General features: G+C 42.8%; 1 protein-coding gene across 5 annotated transcripts in view; it reads left to right on the top strand.

Annotated features, from left to right (window-relative positions):
• The window catches only part of pemt (phosphatidylethanolamine N-methyltransferase), an 81,264-nt gene extending 54,379 nt beyond the window's left edge, over nucleotides 1–26,885 (top strand). For all 5 annotated transcript variants that reach the window (XM_090202037.1, XM_036946307.2, XM_090202038.1 and 2 more), the window contains exons 5-7: nucleotides 2,471–2,582; nucleotides 21,322–21,396; nucleotides 26,378–26,885. In XM_090202037.1, the coding sequence (XP_090058163.1) occupies nucleotides 2,471–2,582; nucleotides 21,322–21,396; nucleotides 26,378–26,432 (242 nt within the window). In that variant the 3' untranslated portion in view covers nucleotides 26,433–26,885. The remainder of the gene's footprint in view (nucleotides 1–2,470; nucleotides 2,583–21,321; nucleotides 21,397–26,377) is intronic.
• Nucleotides 26,886–27,594: the final 709 nt, after the last annotated feature.

Genomic DNA, 27,594 nt, shown 5'->3' with positions numbered 1-27,594 from the left:
GCCTCACTCATGCATTCCCTCCACCTTCCTCCATTTTATAACCATCCACCAAGCCAAAATATTTAGCCATTAGCACCCTGATACGAAAGTGAACATATTCTGTACTTTTATATTCATATAATCATTCGTACTTGTATGAATGATCACTTCAATTACACGAGCAAAAAAAAATCCACTTTATTTGGAATGGCAAGCCAGACAAAATTCAATGGGCCTATTTATATAATTAATATGAATTCGGAGGGCAGAAATGATTAAATATTCATGCATTAGACCTCTCGCTAAAGGCTTCAGTCATACGAAACTATACTTAAATCCAAACTGGTTCTCTAGCAGATTAGCAAGAATGGCACACCCAGTGTTCAAGAATGGCCTTTTGAAAATGAATGAATCTCCAAAATATTGCTATTTTTAAAACCATTTTTTTGGTTTTATTCCACCCGAAAAGACAGAACAAATATTATGGTTAATCTCAAACACACAAATTGATTTTAAAAAACATGATTTTTTGAGAATTTAAAAATAAATTGACAAAGATACGTTTTTTATCATAAATCGAACTGGTGGAGTTAATGTATGTCACATGCAGTTAACAAAAATATATGGACATTTCTGCTCTATCCGAAGTTACAACCAACTGATTGCAGCATTACCACAAAAATGGAGGAGGCAAGTGGAAGGGGGAGAAGATAAGGAACTTGTCTGTCCTGCATTAAAGACCAAAATTGGTTAAAGATTGTGATAAATAAAACTGGTATACTTTTTTATTTAAGGACCAAAAAATGTACAGCTGTGCCATACAGGTTGCAAAATAGTTGGGAGGAGATTTTCGATGTACCGATTCCATGGCATATGGTTCATGAATTGATGCATAGAACGACGCCGGATTCAAAACTTAATTTAAATTATTATATCAAATTCTTGCAATCAATAAAATGTTATTTATATACATGGGGGATACAACCATCCCAGCTCTGCAGATTTTGCTGCGAAGAGACAGAATCATTAGATCACTTGTTTTGGTACTGTCCATATGTAGCTTGTTTTTGGTCGAAGGTTCAGGAATGGTCAAAAAAAATAGCAACATTTATTAGGAGCTAACTCTGAAAAGAGCGCTTTTCGGTGATTTGAAAAGTCATAGTCAATCAATCAGTAATATAATACAACTCTTAGCAAAAATATTGATTTAATTTGCAATCTGTAGAAACGATGAGCATATAAAGGTTCAGAACCTTTGTAAAACATCACAAAGTGGAAAATACATATATGGCAGTTAGAAATCAAAACCGGATGGTCTTAAGAGATAGATGGGAGGGGTTAAGGGTAGCTGACGGCTCAGACTAAAAACAAACATAATAAAACTGATGTAAAATATACTGTCTGCAAAATGTATATAGTATTTATAAGCTGGGCGAAGTATTGTTGTCCATTAGTTTACTCCAATTAGGGGAGGGGGTTGTTTAAAAATATATGTACAGTATTTAAAATAATATATTTACTATATATTTACAAAGAAATATACTGAAACAAATATATCAACGCAACATGCAACAATTTAAATGTTTTACTTAGTTACAGTTCATAAAAGGAAATCAGTCAATTGATATAAATTAATTGGGCCCTAATCTATGGATTTCACATGACTGGGCAGGGGCGCAGCCTAGGGTGGGCCTGGGAGGGGATAGGCCCACCCACTTGGGAGCCAGGCCCAGCCAATTGGAATTCGTTTTTTCCCCACAAAAGGGCTATATTACAGACAGAAATACTCCTCAGTTTCATCAGCTGTTCAGGTTGCTCGTCTCAGACGATCCCACAGGTGAAGAAGCTGGATGTGGAGGTCCTTGGCTGGTGTGGTTACACGTGGTCTGCGGTTGTGAGGCCAGTTGGACATACTGACAAGTTCTCTAAAATGACGTTGGAGTCGGCTTATGTTAGAGAAACTAACATTCAATTCTCTGGCAACTGCTCTGGTGGATATTCCTTCAGTCAGCATGCTAATTGCACATTCCTTCAAAAAGTGAGACATCTGGGGCATTGTATTGTGTGACAAAACTGCACATTTTATAGTGGCTTTTTATTGTCCCCAGCACAAGGTGCATCTGTGTAATGATCATGCTGTTTAAACAGCTTCTTGATATGCCACACCTGTCAGGTGGATGGATTATCTTGGCAAAGGAGAAATGCTCACTAACAGGAATGTAAACAAATTTGTGGCACTTTTTTATTTTTATGAAATAAGATTTTTGTGCATAAGGAACATTTCTGGGATCTTTCACTTCAGCTCATGAAACATGGACCAACACATTACATGTTGCGTTTATATTGGTGATTGGAAATGATGCAGACAACAACATTAATAGAGCCACAATCTATCTGCAATACTAAAGCTTATCAGTGTGCCTTGTGAGGGTAGTGTATCTGGTCACCTGTAGTGTGATGTATTGAAATCTTATGTCCGTGTTTCTTCCAGGTGACTATTTTGGGATCCTGATGGAAGAGAAAGTGAAAGGTTTCCCCTTCAATGTAACTGAGAACCCTATGTACTGGGGCAGCACTGCCAACTATCTGGGACTCGCATTCATGTAAGTCTGTGTGTCCGTGTCTGTGTGTGTGAGAGAGAGAGAGCTTGTGGGTGCGAGAGAGAGCGTGTTTGAGTGTATGTTTGTGCTAGGTGTGTGTGCATTGGTTTGTTTGTTTGGCTAGCTGAAAACCCATAATTCTCCGGTCCCAGACCCACTCACACTCACACTGTCTGATTGGCCAGACATAATGACAGCACTTCACTTTGTAGTGAAGTAATATTCATCATAACAGGAAGTCGGTACAATGGCTCCGTAGGACATACATTACATGACCAAAAGTATGTGAACACCTGCTCATCGAACATCTCATTCCAAAATCATGGGCATTAATATGGAGTTGGTACCCCCTTCGCTGCTATAACAGCCTCTACTCAAATCAAATCAAATTTATTTATATAGCCCTTCGTACATCAGCTGATATCTCAAAGTGCTGTACAGAAACCCAGCCTAAAACCCCAAACAGCAAGTAATGCAGGTGTAGAAGCACTCTTCTGGGAAGGCTTTCCACTAGATGTTGGAACATTGCTGCAGGGACTTGCTTCCATCCAGCCACAAGCGTTAGTGAGGTCGGGCTGATGTTTGGTGATTAGGCCCGGCTCGCAGTCGCCGTTCCATTTCATCCCAAAGGTGTTCAATAGGGTTGAGGTCAGCGCTCTGTGCAAGCCAGTCAAGTTCTTCCACACCAATCTCAACAAACCGTTTCTGTATGGACCTCGCTTTGGCATTCTGAAACAGGAAAGGGCCTTCCCCAAACTGTTGCCACAAAGTTGGAAGCACCGAATCGTCTGGAATGTCATTGTATGCTGTAGCGTTAAGATTTCCCTTCACTGGAACTAAGGGGCCTAGCCCAAACCATGAAAAACAGCCCCAGACCATTATTCCTCCTCTACCAAACTTTACAGTTGGCACTATGCATGGGGGCAGGTAGCGTTCTCCTGGTGTCCGGCAAACCCAAATTCTTCGGTCAGACTGCTAGATGGAGAAGTGTGATTCAGTACTCCAGAGAACGCATTTCCATTGCTTCTGAGTCCAATGGCGGCGAGGTTTACACACCTACATCTGATGCTTGGTATCACGCATGGTGATCTTCGACTTTTGTGTGACTGCTCAGTCATGGAAACCCATTTCATAAAGCTTCCGATGACGTTGTTTCCAGAGGCAGTTTGGAACTTGGTAGTACGTGCTTCAGCACTCAGCGGTCCCGTTCTGTGAGCTTGTGTGGCCTACCACTTCGCAACTGAGACGTTATTTCTCCTAGACGTTTCCACTTCACAATAATAACACTTACAGTTGACCGTGGCAGCTCTAGCAGGGCAGAAATTTGACGAACTGACTTGTTGAAAGGTGGCATCCTATGATGGTGCCACTTTGAAAGTCATTGAGCTCTTCAGTAAGGCCATTCTACTGCCAATGTTTCTCTATGGAGATTACATGGCTATGTGCTTGATTTGATAAACCTGCTTGCGTCTTTCCTTGAGAGATTTCTTTCGTCTTGACAGGGGGAGGACTGACTGGCCCTCAAGTATTGTTCTTGTGTTCCTGGGCCATTTGCCATGCGGCCCCAGGTGTAGTCCCATGTAGCATAATTTGTAGAGCATGGCACTTCCAACGCCAGAGTTGCGGGTTCCACTAGTATGAAAAAAGTATGTAAATGTACGTTCTTAAGCGTCTGCTAAATGACTAAAATGTAAATGCATGAAAATTGTACAGACAGCACATGAGATGGTGGGGGCTACATATTCTCCACTCATCAGACAGAACAGGAAGGCCAGAATTACCCCTAATGGAGGTCTCAGTGTGCACTAGGGCTCAGTTGGTAGCCTAGACTGCAACTCCAAATCAGCCTGTACTCACAGTGTAAAATACAACATATTGTCTGCTGTTGCTCTTTCCGCTGTTGTTCCTTCCTGCACACTGTCTTGTACTCTCATTATATGGAATTAGTTTGATGATGGTATAAACGGTTCATTCTCTTGTCATTAGGATGTTAACTATTCCATCAACATGTTAAATGTGCAACCAGAGGGAAAATAATTCAAGATCACCTGTACTCCACACACAGAGATGCGTACAAAGCTCTCCCTCGCCCTCCATTTGGATAATCCGACCACAACTCTATCCTCCTGATTCTTGCTTACAAGCTAAAATTAAAGCAGGAAGCAACAGTGACTCAGTCTATAAAAAAGTTGTCAGATGAAGCAGATGCTAAACGACAGGACCGTTTTGCTATCACAGACTGGAACATGTTCCGGAATTCTTCCTGTGGCATTGAGGAGTACACCACATCAGTCACTGGCTTTATCAAATAGTGCATCGAGGACGTCGTCCCCATAGTGACTGTACGTACATACCCCAACCAGAAGCCATGGATTACAGGCAACATTCGCACTGGGCTTAAGGGTAGAGCTGCCGCTTCAAGATTTGGGACTCTAACCCTGAAGCTTACAAGAAATCCTACAATGCCCTGTGACGAACCATCAAACAGGCAAAGCGTCAGTACAGGGCTAAGATTGAATCATACTACACCGGCTCCGATGGTCGTCTTATGTGGCAGGGCTTGCAAACTATTACAGACTACAAAGGGAAGCAGCCGCGAGCTGCCCAGTGACCCAAGCCTACCAGACGAGCTAAATCACTCCTATGCTCGCTTCGAGGCAAGCAACACTGGGGCATGCGTGAGAGCATCAGCTGTTCCAGGCGACTGTGTGGTCACGCTCTCCATAGCCGACGTGAGTAAGACCTTTAAACAGGTCAACATACACAAGACTGCGGGGCCAGATGGATTACCAGGACGTGTGCTCCGGGCATGTGCTGACCAACTAGCAGGTGTCTTCACTGACATTTTCAACATGTCCCTGATTTAAGTCTGTGATACCAACATGTTTCAAGTAGACCACCATAGTCCTTGTGCACAAGAACGCAAATGCAACCTGCCTAAATGACTACAGACCCGTAGCACTCACGTCTGTAGCCATGAAGTGCTTTGAAAGGTTGGTAATTGCTCACATCAACACCATTATCCCAGAAACCCTAGACCCACACCAATTTGCTTACCGTCTGAAAAGATCCACAGATGATGCGATCTCTATTGCACTCCACACTGCCCTTTCCCACCTGGACAAAAGGAACACTTACATGAGAATGCTATTCATTGACTACAGCTCAGCGTTCAACACCATAGTACCATCAAATCTCATCACTAAGCTAAGGATCCTGGGACTAAACACCTCCCTCTGCAACTGGATCCTGGACTTCCTGACTGGCCGCCCCCAGGTGGTAAGAATAGGCAGCAACACATCTGCCACGCTTATCCTCAACACTGGAGCTCCCCAGTGGTGCATGCTCAGTCCCCTTCTGTACTCCCTGTTCACCCACGATTGAGTGGCCAGGCACGACTCCAACACCATCATTAAGTTTGCAGACGACACAACAGTGGTAGGCCTGATCACCGACAACAACGAGACAGCCTATAGGGAGGAAGTCAAAGACCTGGCCGGGTGGTGCCAGAATAACAACCTCTCCCTCAACGTAACCAAGACTAAGGAGATCATTGTGGACTACAGGAAAAGGAGGACCGAGCACGCCCCCATTCTCATCGACGGGGCTGTAGTGGAGCAGGTTGAGAGCTTCAAGTTCCTTGGTGTCCACATCAACAACAAACTAGGATGGTACAAACACACCAAGACAGTCGTGAAGAGGGCACAACAAAGCCAATTCCCCCTCAGGAAACTAAAAAGTTTTGGCATGGGTCCTGAGATCCTCCAAAGGTTCTACAGCTGCAACAGCGAGAGCATCCTGACTGGTTGCATCACTGCCTAGTACGGCAACTGCTAGACCTCCGACCGCAAGGCACTACAGAGGGTAGTGCGTACGGCCCAGTACATCACTGGGGCAAAGCTGTCTGCCATCCAGGTCCTCTGTACCAGGCAGAATCGGAGGAAGACCCTAAAAACTGTCAAAGACTCCAGCCACCCCAGTCATAGACTGTTCTCTCTACTAACACATGGCAAGCTGTACCGAAGTGCCAAGTCTAGGACAAAAAGTTTTTACCCCCAAGCCATAAGACTCCTGAACAGGTAATCAAATGGCTAACCGGACTATTTGCATTCTGTGCCCCCCCCCACCCCTCTTTTTACGCTGTTGCTACTCTCTGTTTATCATATATGCATAGTCACTTTAACTATACATTCATGTACATACTACCTCAATTGGGCTGACCAAGCAGTGCTCCCGCACAGTGGCTAACCGGGCTATCTGCATTGTGTCCCACCCACCACCCGCCAACCCCTCTTTTACGCTACTGCTACTCTCTGTTCATCATATATGCATAGTCACTTTAACCATATCTACATGTACATACTACCTCAATCAGCCTGACTAACCGGTGTCTGTATGTAGCCTTGCTACTTTTTATAGTCTGTCTTTTTACTGTTGTTTTATTTCTTTTATTTCTGTACCTATTGCTCACCTAATACCTTTTTTTCACTATTGGATGGCGCCTGTAAGTAAGCATTTCACTGTACGGTCTACACCTGTTGTATTCAGCGCACGTGACAAATAAACTTTGATTTGATTTATTTCAGAGTGTGCATGCAGGACACAAAAAAACTCTACCTGCAGCAAAGAAACAATTGCATTTCGGTACATGATAAAACATAGGGATGCAAAACATTGAGGGAATTGCGTCTAATCTGTATAAATAAAGACTCATTTAGATTATAATTTTGGAGCTGGGGAACAATGACGAGCACTACAAATGTCAAACGTCACTCTGTGTATTGCTGTTTATGAGTTTCGAATCACTTCTCCTTCAGGAGCGGAAAACTGTATGTGTTTGTGGTCTCCATGACAACAGTGACCAAACCACTGGTGAGTGGCTTGGTACTGTTGCTAGGCAGACACAGCAGGAGAGAGCAGCCTATTACTGCAGCCTATTATCCTTCTTTCCTGCAGCTCCCTTTTTTCCCTACTTTTCTCCCTGCACTCCTTCTTTCCCTCCATTTTCAAATCGTTTGAGTTGCTAGGCAGCGGTATCGCCCCTGTGCCGTTCCAGCATCCCCCCGTGCTCGAGCGTCAGTAACCCCAGGGATGAAAGGGCTACAGTCGGACCATGAGGTGCGCCGGCCACTCATATGTGAACTGGTGACCCCCACGTGTGACCCCCACGTGTGGCTCAGTGGTCAGATATTGGTTTCGAAAGGCTGTTTAGTCACACAAACTATAGCACTGCACCATTGTATCAATGATGCAGACTGATACAGTACTGGAGATGTTGCATTACTGCATGTTCATTAATTTCTTAACGTCACATGACTGTTCAACAGTTATGAGGCTTCATCTCCTGGGATCATTCTTAACAGGTGCCTGGTGCCTAGTTTTTTTTAGGGATTTAACCACTTCTCTGTCTCCATTGCCACAAAATAGATTTTCACGTAGGCTACAATTTCTGCTTCCCTTGCTCTCCTTAGCTCATCCAGGCAAAGCACCTCCACACACTCACCCACTTTTTCCACATTTTGTTACGTTACAGCCATATTGTAAAATTTGATTAAATCGTTTTTTTTTCTCATCAATGTCCCATAATGACATAGCAAAAACTTCTTTTTTTTTACATTTTTGCTGATTTATAAATAAAATGTAAACTGAAATATGACATTCACATAAGTATTCAGACCCTTTACTCAGTAATTTGTTGAAGCACTTTTGGCAGCGATTACAGCATCAAGTCTTCTTGGGTATGAAGCAACAAGCTTGGCACACCTGTATTTGGGGAGTTTTTCCATTCTTCTCTGCAGATCCTCTCAAGCTCCGTCAGGTTGAATAGGAAGCGTTGCTGTTTTCAGGTCTCTCCAGAGACGGGTTCAAGTCCGGGCTCTGGCTGAGCCACTCAAGGACATTCAGAGACTTGTCCCTAAGCCACTCTTGCTTTGTCTTAGCAGTGTGCTTAGGGTCATTGTCCTGTTTGAAGGTGAACCTTTGCCTCAGCCTGAGCACTCTGGAGAAGGTTTTCATCAATGATTTATCTGTACTTTGCTACGTTCATCTTTGCCTGGATCCTGACTAGTCTCCCAGTCCCTGCTGCTGAAAAACACACCCACAGCATCATACTGCCACCACCATGCTTCACTGTAGGGATGGTGCCAGGTTTCCACCAGACGTGACGCTTGGTATTCAGGCAAAAGAGTTGAATCTTGTTTTCATCCGACCAGAGAATCTTGTTTCTCATGGTCTTAGAGTCTTTAGGTGCCTTTGGCAAACTCCAAGCGGGCTGTCATGTACCTTTTACTGAGGATGACTGGCTTCTGTCTGGCCACTCTACCATAAAGGCCTGATTGGTGGAGTGCTGCAGAGATGGTTGTTCTTCTGGAAGATTCTCCCATCTCCACAGAGTAACTCTGGAGCTCTGTCAGAGTGACCATCGGGTTCTTGGTCACCTCTCTTCCCTGATTGCTCAGTATGGCGGGGCAGCCAGCTCTAGGAATCCTGGTATTTCCAAACTTCCATTTAAGAACGATGAAGGCCGCTGTTCTTTGGGACCTTCAATGCTGCAGACATGTTTTGGTACCCTTCCCCAGATCTGTGCCTCGACACAATCTGGTCTCGGAGCTCTACGGACAATTCCTTCCACCACATGGCTTGGTTTTTGCTCTGACATGCACTGTCAACTGTGGAACCTTATATAGATAGGTGTGTGCCTTTCCAAATCATGTCCAATCAATTGAATTTACGCACAACACCCCATAATGAAAAGTGACACATCTTTGTAGAAGCAACTTTCAATACTTTGTAGAAGCACCTTTGGCAGTGATTTCAGCTGTGAGTCTTTCTGGATAAGTCTCTTAAGCGCTTTCCACACCTGGATTGTGTTTCGAGCTCTGTCAAATGGTCCTTGATCATTGATAGGCAACCATCTTCACGTCTTGCCATAGATTTTCAAGTAGATTTAAGTCAATCCTGTAGCTCGGCCACTCAGGAACATTTACTGTCTACGTGGTAAGCAACTCCAGTGTAGATGTGGACTTGTGTTTTAGGTTATTGTCCTGCTGAAAGATGAATTCCCCTGCCAGTGTCTGGTGGAAAGCAGACTGAACCAGGTCTTCCTCTAGGATTTTGCCTGTGCATAGTTCGTTTCTTTTTTATCCTGAAAAATTCCAAAGTCCTTAATGATTACAAGCATATCCATAACATGATGCAGCCAGCACTATGCTTGAACATATGGAGTGGTACTCAGTATTGTGTTGTTTGGGATAAAATCAATACAACACTTTGTATTCAGGACAAAAAGTGAATTGCTTTGCCACATTTTTTGCAGTATTACTTTAGTACCTTGTTGCAAACAGGACGTATGTTTTGGAATATTTGTATTCTGTACAGGCTTCCTTCTTTTCACTCTGTCAATTAGGTTAGTATTGTGGAGTAACTACAATGTTGTTGTTGTTGATCTATCCTCAGTTTTCTCCTATCGCAGCCATTCAACTCTATAACTGTTTTACAGTCACCGTTGGCCTCATGGTTAAATCCCTGAGCGATTTCCTTCCTCTCTGACAACTGTGTTAGGAAGGACGCCTTTATTTTGTAGTGACTGGGTGTATTGATACACCATCCAAAAGGTAATAATCATTTTTCATGGGATATTAAATGTCTGCTTTTTGTTTTACCCATGTCCCAATAGGTGCCCTTCTTTGCAAAGCATTGGAAAACCTCCCTGGTCTTTGTGGTTGAATCTGTGTTTGAAATTGAACACCCTGAACAGCTTCTACCCCCAATAGATAAGACTGCTAAATAGTAAGTTAAATTGTTAACCAGCAGCTACCCGGACTATCTGCATTGACCTTTTTTGCACTAACTCTTTTGACTCATCACGTACGCTGCTGCTACTGTTTATCTCTCATGTTGCCTAGTCACTTTACCCCTGCCTACAGTATACATACATATCTAAACACAAATACCCTTGTACCCCTGGACATCGACTCATTGTGTATTTCTTCCTTGCTGTTATTTTTTAAATTATTTCTCTTTTTTTGTCTCTGCATTGTTGGGAAGACCCGTAACTAAGCATTTCACTATTAGTTTACGACACCTGTTGTTTATGTAGCGTATGACAAATACAAATGTAAATGATTTTGTTTGGTCTTAAATCCCCCAGCATATCGTTTTATTTTGGTCTCAAATCCCCTAGCATGTCATCTAGGTTTTATTTTGGTCTCAAATCCCCCAGCATGTCATCTAGGTTTTATTTTGGTCTCAAATCCCCCAGCATGTCATCTATGTTTTATTTTGGTCTCAAACCCCGTAGCATATCATCTAGGTTTTATGTTGGTCTCAATTCCCCCAGGTTTGCCCTTCTATTCAAGTCTCAATCCCTCTGTTACCTTCTCCTCCTTCCTATCCGCTCCTCTCTCCTGTGGTCATCCTAGGGCCATGACGTTGAGGCCTTCCACCCTGCCTGCATGGCGGATGGACACGTATTGAACAGAATGGAAAACATTTCCGTATTGAGCAGAGCGTTAGGAAGAGTCACCCACCCAGCGATCTGGTCTGCAGCGACAACACCGACAACCTGTCGCCCTGTTCCCTTCGACGGAATCTCATTGACCCACTTTCTGCTGTTCAATTTGAGATGACACTTTCCCTAGGTGACGGCCATTATGTGTGTGTGTGGGGGAGTTGTGTGTGTGTGTGGGGGGGGGGGGTTCAGTGTTTGCACTCGCCTTTCAGTAGTGATAATACATGTGCAAAGGCGTTTGTTAGATTAGCTCTTGTGCTGAATTCTGAATCTATAATCTTTGTCATTTTGGCACAATAAGTTCAGGATGTTTTTACACAATGGATAACTTCAGTAGGTTGTGAAGCAAAACAGAGGACCAAAGCAATTCCCAGGTAGTCACTGTTCTCATACAGTTATTCTGAATTTACCTCTGTGTGAGTGTCTGTGGGTGTTCTCATGAATTCGTCGTCTCTGAGCATGTGGGGATATGTATACACGTTTGTTGTATTCCAGAGGTGGGTGGCTTGGTCACGTCATCAGACAAAGAGTGTCCTTCAGGTGTGTCGTGGTCACCTTGACCCAAGTATCCAAACCTCCTCCTCATTTACCCACTGACTTTCATTCACTCTCATCTTCTCTCCCTCTTATTTAGTCTCCTTCGGTCTGTCATCCACCTCTCTCCTGGCCCAGAACAGGACAGCGGGAATCAAATTAACATTGATCCCACTGCTCCAATTAAGAAAGGTAATCAGATAACAGGAGATATAAAGATGAATGGTCCTCAATGAAATGCAGAGGAGGGATCCTCCCTTGGGTGAGAGCCAGCCTGGTTACATCTACCGGCCTGGTTGCGTCTGCTACAGTGGCAGCCATACCAAGGCCAGGTCCTCCTTTACCGTCTAAAGCAATGATAATGTATCCTTTCATAATGGAAAGAATACTGTACGTTGTTTGTTATCCGACCCACACACTGTATATGTACAGTATATGTAACACATTGCCCTGAGATACAACTTTGAAAATGGAGAAGGACAAAAAGTAATCCCCTTTTCCTATAGGTGGGAATGAGAATGTCTATTGTCATGTCCTCCCAGCGATAACCCCAAAGTTACACCAGAGATAAAGGATTACCTTTTTTTTACCTGACATCACAAATGTCATATTTCTCTGGGCGGAGATTGGGGAAAAGGGTCGAAAAGCAATAGGAAGATCGATTTCAAATGGTGACCCCCAAAGGCTGTTGAAGAAGGGTGAACACCATTTTGGGGAAATGTGTTGTTCAGTACAAACCAACATGCAACGTAGCAAAACATTGAGGTGAATTGATTTTCTTCACGATGTCCACCATTGCTCCTGCACCCAAGAAAGCGAAGGTAACTGAACGTAATGTCTATCGCCCAGTAGAACTCACTGTTATCATGGAGGGCTTTGAGAGGCTAGTTAAGGACCATATCACCTCCACCTTACCCGACACCCTAGACCCACTGCAATTTGACGACAGCTCAGCCTTCAACACCATAGTACCCTCCAAGCTCATCATTAAGCTCGGGGACCTGGGTCTGAATCCCGCCCGTGCAACTGGGTCCTGAACTTCCTGACTGGCCGCCCCGTGCAACTGGGTCTTGAACTGGCCGCCCCAAGTGGTGAAGGTAGGCAATAACACTTCCACTACGCTGTTTCTCAACACAGGGGCCCATCAAGAGTGCGTGCTCAGCCCCCTACTGTACTCCCTGTTTACCCATGACTGCGTGGCCATGCACGCCTCCAACTCAATCATCAAGTTTGCAGATGACACAACAGTGGTAGGCCTGATTACCAACAATGACGAGACAGCCTACAGGGAGGAGGTGAGAGCCCTGGCGGAGTGGTGCCAGGAAAATACTCTCCCTCAACAAAATGAAGAGGCTGATTGTGGACTTCAGGAGACGGCAGAGGGAGCATGCCCCTATCCACATCGATGGGACCGCAGTGGAGAAGGTGAAAAGCTTCAAGTTCCTCTGCGTACACATCACTGACAATCTGAAAGGGTCCACCCACACAGACAGTGTGGCAAAGAAGGCACAACAATGCCTCTTCAACCTCGGGAGGCTGAAGAAATTGTCTTGGCCCCGAAGACCCTCACAAACTTTTACAGATGCACCTTTGAGAGGGTGGTGCGGTCAGCCCAACACATTACCGGGAGCACACTACCTGTCCTTCAGGACATCTACAGCACCCGGTGTCACAGGAAGGCCAAGAAGATCATCAAGGACCTCAACCACCTGAGCCACAGCCTGTTTACCCCGCTGTCATCCAGAAGGCGAGGTCAGTACAGGTGCTTTAAAGCAGGGACTGAGAGACTGAAAAACAGCTTTCTTCTCAAGGCAGTCCACACTGCCACTAGCCGGCCTCCACCCAGTACGCTGCCCTGAACTTGGTCACTGTCACTATCCGGCTACCACCTGGTTACTGATTCCTGCACCTTAGAGGCTGCTGCCCTATGTACAGAGACATGGAACACTGGTCACTTTAATAATGTTAAATACGGTTTTGCATATGAAAATGGGTATATACTGTATTCTAGTGAAGGCCATCCTTTTCAACTATTTCTGTGCATATACTATATTGTTTATCTGAAGAATACGTGGATAGAATAGTATATATACAACAATAGTTGAATAGGATGACCTTGACTAGAATACAGTATATACAGTTGAAGTTGGAAGTTTACATACACCTTAATCCTATAAAAAATTCCCTGTCTTAGGTCAGTTTGGATAATTTATTTTAAGAATGTGAAATGTCAGAATAATAGTAGAGAGAATTATTTATTTCAGCTTTTATTTCCTTCATCACATTCCCAGTGGGTCCGAAGTTTACATACACTCAATTAGTATTTGGTAGCATTGCCTTTAAATTGTTTAACTTGGGTCAAATGTTTCAGGTAGCCTTCTACAAGCTTCCCACAATAAGTTGTGTGAATTTTGGCCCATTCCTCCTGACAGAGCTGGTGTAACTGAATCAGGTTTGTAGGCCTCCTTGCTTGCACACGCTTTTTCAGTTCTGCCCACAAATGTTCTATGGGATTGAGGGCTTTGTGATGGCCACTCCAATACCTCCTGCTACAACTTTGGAAGTATGCTTGGGGTCATTGTCCATTTGGAAGACCCGTTTGCGACCAAGCTTTAACCTGACTGATGTCTTGAGATGTTGCTTCAATATATCCACATAATTTTCCTACCTCATGATGCCATCTATTTTGTGAAGTGCACCAGTCCCTCCTGGAGCAAAACACCACCACATCATGATGCTGCCACCCCTGTGCTTCACGGTTGGGATGGTGTTCTTTGGCTTGCAAGCCTCCCCCTTTTTCCTCCAAACATAACGATGGCCATTATGGCCAAACAGTTCTATTTTTGTTTTATCAGGCCAGGGGACATTTCTCCAAAAAGTATGATCTTTGTCCCCATGTGCAGTTCCAAACCGTAGTCTGTTTTTTTATGGTGGTTTTGGAGCAGTGGCTTCTTCCTTGCTGAGCGACCATTCAGGTTCTGTCGATATAGGACTCGTTTTACTGTGGATATAGATACTTTTGTACCTGTTTCCTCCAGTATCTTCACAAGGTCCTTTGCTGTTGTTCTGGGATTGAGTTGCACCTTTCGCACCAAAGTACGTTCATCTCTAGGAGACAGAACGCGTCTCCTTCCTGAGCGGTCAGACGGCTGCGTGGTCCCATGGTGTTTATACTTGCATACTATTGTTTGTACAGATGAACGTGGTGCCTTCAGGCGTTTGGAAATTGCTCCCAAGGATGAACCAGACTTGTGGAGGTCTACAGTTTTTTATCTGAGGTCTTCGATTGACTCAAATCATGTCAATTAGCCTATCAGAAGCTTCTAAAGCCATGACATCATTTTCTGGGATTTTCCAAGCTGTTTAAAGGTACAGTCAACTTAGGGTATGTAAACTTCTGACCCACTGGAATTGTGATACAGTGAATTATAAGTGAAATAATCTGTCTGTAAACAATTGTTGGAAAAATGACTTGTGTCATGCACAAAGTAGATGTCCTAACTGACTTGCCAAAACTATAGTTTAACACGAAATTTGTGGAATGGTTGAAAAACAAGTTTTAATGACTCCAACTTAAGTGTATGGAAACTTCCAACTTCAACTGTACATAAACATTATTAAAGTGACCTGTGTGTGTATACATACATACAGTGGGGCAAAAAAGTATTTAGTCAGCCACCAATTGTGCAAGTTCTCCCACTTAAAAAGATGAGAGAGGCCTGTAATTTCATCATAGGTACCCGTCAACTATGACAGATAAAATGAGAAAATAAAATCCAGAAAATCACATTGTAGGATTTTTAATGAATTTATTTGCAAATTATGGTGGAAAATAAGCATTTGGTCAATAACAAAAGTTTATCTCAATACTTTGTTATATACCCTTTGTTGGCAATGACAGAGGTCAAACGTTTTCTGTAAGTCTTCACAAGGTTTTCACACACTGTTGCTGATATTTTGGCCCATTCCTCCATGCAGATCTCCTCTAGAGCAGTGATGTTTTGGGGCTGTTGCTGGGCAACATGGACTTTCAACTCCCTCCAAATATTTTTTATGGGGTTGAGATATGGAGACTGGCTAGGCCACTCCAGGACCTTGAAATGCTTCTTACGAAGCCACTCCTTCGTTGCCCGGGCGGTGTGTTTGGGATCATTGTCATGCTGAAAGACCCAGCCACGTTTCATCTTCAATGCCCTTGCTGATGGAAGGAGGTTTTCACTCAAAATCTCACGATACATGGCCCCATTCATTCTTTCCTTTACAAGGATCAGTCATCCTGGTCCCTTTGCAGAAAAACAGCCCCAAAGCATGATGTTTCCACCCCCATGCTTCACAGTAGGTATGGTGTTCTTTGTCCTCCAAAAAAGTTATATTTTGGTTTCATATGACATTCTCCCAATCTTCCTCTGGATCATCCAAATGCTCTCTAGCAAACTTCAGACTGGCCTGGACATGTACTGGCTTAAGCAGGGGGACACGTCTGGCACTGCAGGATTTGAGTCCCTGACGGCGTAGTGTGTTACTGATGGTAGGCTTTGTTACTTTGGTCCCAGCTCTCTGCAGGTCATTCACTAGGTCCCCCCGTGTGGTTCTGGGATTTTTGCTCACCGTTCTTGTGATCATTTTGACCCCACGGGGTGAGATCTTGCATGGAGCCCCAGAACGAGGGAGATTATCAGTGGTCTTGTATGTCTTCCATTTCCTAATAATTGCTCCCACAGTTGATTTCTTCAAACCAAGCTGCTTACCTATTGCAGATTCAGTCTTCCCAGCCTGGTGCAGGTCTACAATTTTGTTTCTGGTGTCCTTTGACAGCTCTTTGGTCTTGGCCATAGTGGAGTTTGGAGTGTGACTGTTTGAGGTTGTGAACAGGTGTCTTTTATACTGATAACAAGTTCAAACAGGTGCCATTAATACAGGTAACGAGTGGAGGACAGAGGAGCCTCTTAAAGAAGAAGTTACAGGTCTGTGAGAGCTAGAAATCTTGCTTGTTTGTAGGTGACCAAATACTTATTTTTCCACCATAATTTGCAAATATATTCATTAAAAATCCTACAATGTGATTTTCTGGAATTTTTTTCTCATTGTCTGTCATAGTTGAAGTGTACCTATGATGAAAATTACAGGCCTCTCTCATCTTTTTAAGTGGGAGAACTTGCACAATTGGTGGCTGACTAAATACTTTTTTGCCCCACTGTACATACATACATACATACACACACACACACACACACACACACACACACACACACACTGGTCACTTTAATAATGAAGTCATTAAACTTTTTTTTATTTGAATAGAGCCCCACAGTGTCATAATACCCATAAAACCTAGCAGTCAAACAGGGAAATGGTTTCAATAATTTTTCCACTGTTCATTTTTCCCATGGGGAATTTTAGAAACACTTAATATAAGGCTTACCCTGGCGATGTTTTGATAACCGTGTAAATCTCTCTCGGACAAGGTGACAGGTCTATCAATATATTTGGCACTATTTACTCTCAGATCAGAAAATGATCATTAGCATCAAAGTAGACATCATGCAAGACTACAAATCCCTGCAAGCATCTGCACATCATCTCTTGCTGACACCTTTGCTAACAGGTACTATGTTAAGTTAAAACTTGTACAAGACAGTTCACAGAATTGTCAATTTAATTACATTTTGCCAATTTATTAATTTCAAAATTTAGCTAACATTAGTTAATCTAGAGATTCTCACCTTTGCCTCAATTTGGCAGTCTCGTCCAGATCATCATGGCATTTGTAGTTCTTTATGATAGCTAATTAGCATTTCATGTTTGGGGGTTAAATACAGGTTGATTGATAAGTCACCTTTTCCTATAGAGAATTTTCACGTTTATCAAAACGTCACACAAACGTAAGCCTACATGAAACACAGCCCTTATTTTAAGTGTTTCTAAAATCCCATATGGGATAAATGAATGGTGGGAAAACAATTGGAAACATTTCCTTGTTTGACTACTAGGTTTTATGGGTATTTTACTCATACTTTGGTAATCTATGCACCCCAGATATATATGTGTTTTAGCCAACTTTGACCATAACTCTGACGGTATGGTATGACAACAATAGGCAAAAGGTTTCTAAAGATTTTATACAGATCTTAGAGCACCAAACCACTACACATTACTCTCTATAAAATTGACCAAAGTCACATAAGGCTATAGCCTAAAAGTAGTACACCATAGGGAATGTCATCTGACATGTAGCCACGGTCTGTAGTAGAGGCCCTACAAACAGCTCATACTAATATGCAGGCCATGTTGTGTGGCATTTAGTCACGTCCAGACTGGGTGAGTCTGACACATGCTGCTGTTCTGAGTCAGTGAAAAGCTCTAGTTACAGTACTTTACATGTCTGGCTCTGCACGGCCAATTCACGGCTCATATAACATAGGACAGTGTGGGATGTAGGGATGTAGGGCAATGGGGATGTCAAAATATAGCTAGTGACCCATATTATCGAGTGGGTTTGTCAGCTGCATAGAATAGATATTTATTTGATCTGTATAATGAATGTGGCTCACTTCGGGATCTGGTGCTGAATAAGGTATTTACTTATTATATGTTTGCACCAGATGGTAACAGAAAAGTCCAACAACAAGTCCTTGTTTGCACTTTCCTTGACGAGGTAGTTTCTCGAGCCAATGCTAACTAGCATTAGCGCGATGACTGGAAGTCTATGGGTATCCACAGAGATGTGCTAATGGTATCCACTAGTTCATCTGACACTGGGGAAGTAGGTTAAGGGCCTCGTTGAAAAAAGTATCCCTTTAACTTCACCTTTATTTCACCTTTGTTCCAACTTCTCGCTATGTTTGAAACCCACTGCAAAATAATGAGTACAGACTTTGCACAGAAGCATAACACTTGATAAATGGTGACAGCTGTTTTGGTTAGGCTCGATTACTCAAGGTGACGCTTTCTTACAATTAACATTCAGTTGTCTCTGAATGAAATGCAATGGAAAAGGGCACTTTGACCAGCAATGCCCATGTTTCATTTACCCCCCAGCAGACCTTAGGCAGCAAGTGTGTGTGTGTGTGTGTGTGTGTGTGTGTGTGTGCGTGTGCGTGTGTGTGTGCGCGCCTTCCATTTCGTTCCCAAAAGCCTTCCATATCTCATCCCTCACTGTAAATGCTACTGCTGCTCAATATGTATGTGATTAGTGCCTAATTGAGTCCACGTGAAGCGTGGCCAGACTCCATCTGAAAGCAGAGTGGTCATTTGCTCCCTTAGTAATCGCTGGTGCAGAAAAGAAATAGTCTTCAGTTGTTCCCCTTACATAGAGGATATGTAAGCCCTAGTAACTTTCTCTCTCTCCTTCTCTTGTTGTCCAGCTCGGTACAACTTCTTTCAGCTTTGTCCATATCCTCTATAATTACTATAATTGCCGATAACACAGGCGCCTGAAATTGACATCCGATTACAAAACACATGGCTTGAATCCAGCCTGATCATCTCCTGTTGTTTGTCATCCCAATGATCCCACAACATCATTCATTCACACTCCCCCTTTAAAAACACTGTATATAATCAACTAGTATCATGAAAGTATCATCTACATCAGTAGTGGGGAACCTTTTTTCTATCAAGGGCCATTTGGATATTTATAAATTAATTCAGCGGCCATATTAAAATGTGCTATTTTCTGCTTTATTCATGTTTTAATGTGACTTTAATCACTGACATTGGTTTTATAGTTTAAATATGACTTTTATGACATTTCTTGTGTCCTTGAGTATTTAGAAAAGTGCAAATCCTATTTAAATAAATATTAGTATTGTAAATAATGTTGTTGTTATTATGATTACTTGTTCAAGCTCACCTCTAATGCGATGGCTGAAACTGCTTATCTTTGAGGCGTTTGATGTCAGCTGGCAGAGAAGACGACGCTACTCGCAGCTGGTTTTCCAGGTTTGTGTCAGTTAGTCTTGAGCAGAATCGAGTCTTTGCAAGAGTCAGTTTGGTCGTCCCGAACACAGATGCAAATTTAAGTGCATGTCTCCTCAGAACAGGAAAATGCTCAGCGCTAACATACATTTTGTAGAGCTCAAGGAGAGGAAGGTTGTTGTACCTGGCTTTGAGCTCGTTATTGCTTTGCAGCTGAATGACTTTGTGTCGTAGGCCATCCGGCACATCCGCTGGTTCGACGTTAAACGGGGTTGCAAATATATTCAACTCCAGTTGTTTACTTTTCACATCCTTAAACAAAATCCTTAAGCAAAATGCCTTTGCGAGCTTTCCACACTCACCGGCATATTCCGACATAATCTCAGGCTCTTGTCCTTGCAGAGTAGGAAAATGAACTGTGTTACCCCTTTCTAGTTGGACTTGCCACAGCTTTAATTTCGCTTCGAACAATTTCACATTTGACAGCAGATCGCTGAGAAGCTGGTTCGGCCCTTGAATCTTGACGTTCAAGTCATGTCCACCATGAAGGCCAAATCACACATCCACTTGTCATCACTCAGTTCCACTACAGGTTTCCCCTTCCTCTCCATGAATTGTTTTACTTCCTCCTTCAGTCCGTAAAACCGCACGGGTATGTTTCCACGGCTCAACCATCGCACCTCACAGTGGTAAATCAGATCACCATACTCCGATTCAAGATCATTCAATAGCTCCTTAAACTGCCGGCTGTTCAGCCCTTTGCTTTTGATAAAATGAATGGTCGACACTACAGTTGCCATTACATTGGTCGGCTTTAGGGACTGTACACACAGACTTTCTGATGTATGATGCAGTTGCATACACTTGGATCCAGATTGAGACGACTCATGTCTTTTTTCACTAATGAGGTTAACCCCTTTTTCGAGCCAACCATGGCTGGCACTCCATCTGTAGTAAGGCCACATAATTTTTCAAACCGTAGCTCAAATTTGCTTAAGCCAAGTCTCTCAAACAAGTCCGCACCTCTGGTGGTGCCATGCATGGCTTCCAAAGACAGCAATTCCTCCCCTGTGTCAAACTCAGCGGTAATCCCACGCACAAAAACTGCAAAGTGGGCGTTTTTTGTTGTCAGTCGTTTCTTCACATGCCAAAGAAATGTCTTGCGGAGTCCTTCAATGTTTTTTCCTTCCAGATGAGGCTTCAGTTTCTTTGCGATAAGCTCGCTCACCACAAAACTTACATAACATTTTCCTCATCCAAATGAGGTTTCGTAAAGGCGGCTTGGTGGGCACCCACGCCCCACTGAAGAGCAATGACTTTATCCACGCGAAGTTGTTCTTGCAAACTAGGCATACAGGCAACTAGGCATACAGGTTTGCCTTTCACTTCGACAAAAAAATATGAATTTGTCTTGGAAAGCGTGACACTCCTCATCTACTTTTCTTTTCTTTACTGTAGTCATTTTTATGATCTACAGGTGCTCGATGATGACGAGCTGTCTGGTACCGCCAAAGCTTTGGGGGAGGTGTGTGGGTGGGTTTTCTTTTTACGTTTTATTTTTGTGGTAAAACAGATTTTTTTATTAAATATTTTTTTATTTATGAATTGGCTCGGGGGCCTGATCAAACGGTCTCGTAGGCCGTATACGGCCCGGAGGCCGGACGTTCCCCACCCCTGACCTACATAATCAGATTGTATCATTTGCCAGTGGAATAACATATTTACTTTATGAATAAATGTACATATTGTGAACATATTATAATGCTCTTCTCCCTCCTCCAGGAATGCCAGTCCGGTGGGGTTGGTGCTGACAGCAGTGGTAGCCATATCATACCAAGTGGCCATCATCTTTGAGGGGTAAGCATCTCTCTTGTTTTCTGTCTGTTCACTGTGGCTATCTTATCACACTCTTCTGTCTCAGCGGTGAACAGGGTTCGTAGCCTTGTGAGGCGCTGAACAAGTTGGCTCCGTCAATGCAGACACTATCAGATCACATCCAGTTAAATGGACTGACACGTACAGGGCAGGAGGTAGCCTAGGTAAGAGTGTCGGGCCATTAACCAAAAGGTCTCTGGTTCAAATTCCCGAGCTGACTAGTTGAAAAATCTGTCAATGTACCCTTGGGCAAGGCACTTAACACTGTTTGCTCCTATATGTCGCTCCGGATAAGAGCGTCTGCTAAATCAGCTATTCTCAAGTGGTGAGTCACAACCCACATTTTTTTTATGGGTCGCCGGTATCTTGAGTTACAAATGATTATAAAAAATCTGGTGAAAAAAATACTCCAGTCTGAACGTTAACAACTTAAACCAGGTAGAAAGTGAGTAGAAATGATAATGAACTTACATTTTTTTATACTTTAATATCTGAAAAATGTTTCTTCAATCACAGCATTTTCAATATAGAGCTATTAGCAGCACTATTTTGGTTGATTTTATGGTCTCAAGCCAGTGAGTTTAACATTATTCATCAAAAATATGAGCAAAATTGTATTATTGACAATGAAAGAGGTGGGGATGTTGTTCTCTTGTCATATAATTGCTACATTTACTATCAATATAGCATAAACAAAAATGTCCATGTATTTTGTCAATTTGTTTTTGCGATTCAAATATTGGGTCGCGAATGAAACAAACTGGTTCAATTTGGGTCCCGAGGCAAAACCAGTTGAGAACCACTGTGCTAAATGACTAAAATTAACATAAATAATGTTACATGTTGATCTCCTTGATTGGCCTTGGCCTTGTTAAGTTTGGTTGTTTCTTAGCATGTGTTGCATCAGATCAATGTGATTTTAATCATGATGATGTGGGATGACTAAGTTGAATAAATAAAAAAAAAGCCCAATAGGCTGATCACAATCCAGCCTCCCTATGGGTTTTTCCCTCGGTTTTTACAATGACAGAAGTTTAACTTTACAGTCACAGTTTAGTTCCGAGTGACAGAAGTGTTTCTATAACAGTTGTTACTGTTAGCAGACCAACATCTGTCTCAATGCTGAGTCACATCAAGCCCATACAAATCCACACTCCCTCGTGCTGCACACATGAAAGGGTTGAGTGAGGATAAAGAGAAAGGTTTTGTCTTCTTGTCCCTGATCAAACTCCCCAGCAAGCGTTCTTAAACGTTATATTAGTGAGAGATGGAGTGAGCAGACAGGTGCAGTATCTGTAGGTAATATGCGATGAGACATAAAATAAAAATAAATGTTTCAAAATGTTTATTTTTATCCTCCAAAGAGGTGGATGGGTCATTTTTATATATATACACACACTACCGTTCAAAAGTTTGGGCTTACTTAGAAAGCTATTTTTTTTTTGTCCATTAAAATTACACGAAATTGATAAAAAGTACAGTGTAGACATTGTTAATGTTGTAATTGACTATTGTAGCAGGAAACGGAAGATTATTATTTTTTTAAACTTTTTTTTTAACTTTACGGAGTATCTACAAAGGCGTACAGAGGCCCATTATCAGCAACCATCACTTCTGTGTTACAATGGTACGTTGTGTTAGCTAATCCAAGTTTATCATTTTAGAAGGCTAATTGATCATTAGAAAACCCTTTTGCATTTATGTTGTACTGATTAAAGAAGCAATAAAACTGGCTTTTAGACTATGGCCAGAAACAAAGAACTTTCTACTGAGAAATGAAGGCTATTCCATGCGAGAAATTGCCAAGAAACTGAAGATTTCGTACAATGCTGTGTACTACTCCCTTCACAGAACAGAGCAAACGGGCTCTAACCAGAATAGAAAGAGGATGGGCTACATGCTTCAGCACTTGCCGGTCCCGTTCTTTGAGCTTGTGTGGCATACATCATCGCGGCTGAGCCGTTGTTGCTCCTAGATGTTTCCACTTCCCAATAACAGCACTTACAGTTGACCAGGGCAGCTCTAGCAAGGCAGAAATTTGACAAACTGACTTGTTGAAAAGGTGGCATCCTATGACGGTGCCTCATCGAAAGTCACTGAGCTCTTCAGTAAGGCCATTCTACTGCCAATGTTTTGTCTATGGTGATTGCATGGCTGTGTATTCGATTTCATTCATACACCTGTCAGCAACGGTTGTGGCTGAAATAGACCAATCCACTCATTTGAATGGGGGTCCACATACATACACTGTATTTATGTGCTTTCGGAAAGTATTCAAACCACTTGACCCTTTCCACATTTTGTTACGTTACAGCCTTATTCCAAAATGGATGAAGTTATTTTTTTCCCACATCAATCTACACACAATAACCTAATGACAAAGCAAAAATATCACAAGTATTCAGACCGTTTACTCAGTACTTTGGCAGCAATTACAGCCTTGAGTCTTCTTGGGTATGACACTACAAGCTTGGATGGAGAGTGTCAGAGATGGAGGAACGTTCCAGAAGGCACCTGCCTAAATAAGGTCCAATAGTTTATAGAGCATGTCAGCACTCTGGGACAGGATTGTGTCGAGGCACAAATCTGGGGAAGGGCAACCGTCTCTGCAGCACTGCACCATTCTGGCCTTTTCTGGTGGAGTGGCCAGACGGAAGCCACTCCTCAGTAAAAGGCACATGACAGCAGACTAGGAGTTTGCAACAACCCTAAGCAAACAGCAAAGACGATGCAGGAATGGCTTTGGGACAAGTCTCTGATCCGGCAGGGCTCCCGAGTGTGTAAGCGGTCTAAGGCACTGCATCTCAGTGCTAGAGGCATCACTACTACTGTATCACAACCGGCCGTTACCGGGAGTCCCATAGGGCGGCGCACAATTGGCCCAGCGTCGTCCGGGTTAGGGGAGGGTTTGGCCGGGGTAGGCCGTCATTGTAAATAAGATTTTGTTCTTAACTGACTTGCCTAGTTAAATAAAGGCTAAATAAATAAAAAGACGGATGTGGAGGTCCTGGGGTTGTGTGGAACATTTTTGGTATGTTTTATTTCAGCTCATGAAACATGGGACCAACACTTTATATGTTGCGTTTATATTTTTAGTTTAGTACAATACCAGTCAAAAGTTTGGACACACCTACTCATTCAAGGGTTTTTCTTTATTTTGACTATTTTCTACATTGTGAAATAATAGTGAAGACATCAAAACTATGAAATAACACATGTTGTAACCAAAAAAGTGTTAATCAAAATATATTTTATATTCTTCAAAGCAGCTCCCTTTACCTTGATGACTGCTTTGCACACTCTTGGCATTCTCTCAACCAGCTTCACCTGGAATGCTTTTCCAATATCCTTGAAGGAGTTCCCACATATGCTGCGCACTTGTTGGCTGCTTTTCCTTCACTCTGCTGTCCAACTCATCCCAAACCATCTCAATTGGGTTGAGGTTGGGGGATTGTGGAGGCCAGGTCATCTGATTTCAGCACTCCATCACTCTCCTTCTTGGTCAAATAGCCCTTACGCTGCCTGGATGTGTGTTGGGTCATTGTCCTGTTGAAAGACAAATGATAGTTCCACTAAGCGCAAACTAGATGGGATGGCGTATCTCTGCAGAATTCTGTGGTAGCCATGCTCATTAAGTGTGCCTTGAATTCTAGAAAAATCACAGACAGTGTCACCAGCAATGCACCTTCACTGCTCCTCCTCCATGCTTCACGGTGGGAACCACACATGCAGAGATCATCCGTTCACCTACTCTGCGTCTCACAAAGACACAGCGGTTGGAGCCAAAGGACAGATTTCCACCGGTCTAATGTCCATTGCTCGTGTTTCTTGGCGCAAACAAATCTCTTCTTCTTATTGGTGTCCTTTAGCAGTGGTTCCTTTTCAGGAATTTGACCATGAAGGCCTTATTCACCCAGTCTCCTCTGAACAGTTGATGTTGAGATGTCTGTTATTTGAATTCTGTTAACCATTTATTTATTTTGAATGCAATTTATGAGGCTGGCAACTCTAATGAACTTATCCTCTGCAGCAGAGGTAACTCTGGGTCTTCCTTTGCAGTGGCAGTCCTCATGAGAGCGTGTGTGTGTGCGGTCGGGGGAGCGTGTGTGTGCGCGTATGGTTGGGGGAGCTTGTGGGTGTGGTATGTGCGTGCGTGCTGTCGATGGAGCATGTGGGTGTGTGAGCAAGAGACATCACCACCCCCAGTGATGGACAACAGAAAGGTGATTGTTAGCTGCCTGTCTTTGGATGACACACCAGACCGGTCATCAACACAGGGACACATAAAGACATACTCATTTACTCACCTATCAAAATAAACATCAAGGAGACTCAGGGAAGAAGATATGCATCAGAAGATGCTGAGATTGCATTTCCCTGATACTGCATTCACAATCACTCTACATGAAACTAAGTGTGTGTCAATCAAGTCCGTGTTCTATTTCAGTCGGGTGCCAGTGCACTGCAGAACTAGGATGAGATTACATTTCTATGCCATTGTATTCCCTCTCAAGGCGTTCACAGATATTGTTGATTCACATTGAATTTAAATAAGCGTTATTGTTAACATACATTTGTAAGCTCAATTCTCATCCCAAACATCCTTCAATATTTGATGTCCTACCTCCCACTCCTTTACAGACTAGTAAAATAATAGGTAGCTCTGTTTACTGTACCTGTCCCTGTCCTTCCCACTCAAAACATATCCCTCCCCAGTCTCCACCTACCTATTGCCAGTCCATCGGTAGGGAGGGAGAGTGGCCCTGCAGTCAAATTTCTGTATAGGACGTGGCCTTAGAAGGAGGCTCAATGGTGCAGAAAAGTGTACATCAATGGATAACATGCAGGATGAGGGACACCTTTTACAGACACACACGGGGCTCCAGGCACGGGTTGGTACAGTGGAGGAACAGTAATACTCTCTTCTCCTGTTTATGTGGGTTTTTTTCTCTGGTTTTTACAGACCTTTCACCGAGGATATCTATCGACAGAGAGCACAGTGCTGCAAGCACAAATAAAGAGGAAGGATGGACTGTGTTTGTCCGAGGATCATACCTACAGATCAGAGACTACCAGACTGACTACCAGGCCACACACCACGTCAGCCTGCTACACAGAGCACGAGAGGTGGGCTAGAGAGAGAAGGGATGGAGGGTGTTTTTGTATTCTGGCAAAGATCAAGTACACAGTCTTCATCCTGGCCCAATTCCAAGATATTCTACTTCTCTTTATAAAAACTTTGATCCCTGCTTGCAGTATTTTAATAGCAAGTCTTAACAATGCAAGGGCTGGATCAATCGTTTTCAGCTTTTAAATTGAATGCTCTGTAGTTTTCATATTTCACACTATTTAGTCGTGTAGTTTTTATCTCAAAAGCCAATGACAATCATTCCATAATATCTTCTGCATGGCTATGTTTGCAGAGTCCCATGTATCTTAATGAAACTGTAAATACAGATCTGATCCCATAACTACCTGAACTGTTGTTTCATTACCAGTCTGTCTGTCTTGTGTTCTGTGTTGTTGATTAACACACCATCAACATTATAACTGAAGTATATGTTCTAAATAGCACCACATCCCCTATTAAGTGCACTACTTTTGACCAGAGACCTTTGTTGCTTATACAGTGCCTTGCAAAAAAAAAAAATCCTATTTTGTTGCATTACAACCTGTAATTTAAATTGATTTTTATTGGCATTTCATGAAATGGACATACACAAAATAGTCCACATTGGTGAAGAGAAATGCAAAAAAAATTACTTGTTTAAAAAAATTCTAAAATATAAACAGGAAAGTGGTGTGTCCATATGTATTCACCCCCTTTGCTATGAAGCAACCAATGCAACCAATAACCTTCAGAAGTCACATAATTAGTTAAATGAAGTCCATCTGTGTGCAATCTAAGTGTCACATGATATGTTACATGATCTCAATATATTTACACCTGTTCTGAATGGCTCCAGAGTCTGCAACATCACTAAGCGAGGGACACCACCAAGCAAGCGGCACCATGAAGACCAAGGAGCTCTCCAAACAGGTCAGCGATAAAGTTGTGAAGAAGTACAGGTCAGGGTTGGGTTCTAAAAATATATCAGAAACTTTGAACATCCCACAGAGCACCATTAAATCTGTTATTTAAAAATAGAAAGAATATGGCACCACAACAAACCTGCCAAG

This window comes from Oncorhynchus mykiss, chromosome 16, assembly GCF_057628025.1.
Source record: "Oncorhynchus mykiss isolate SJ-2025 chromosome 16, ASM5762802v1, whole genome shotgun sequence".
NCBI classification, from domain to species: Eukaryota; Metazoa; Chordata; class Actinopteri; order Salmoniformes; family Salmonidae; genus Oncorhynchus; species Oncorhynchus mykiss.
The sequence above is the reverse complement of the archived record's forward strand: the minus strand, read 5'-3'. Positions and strand labels throughout refer to the sequence as shown.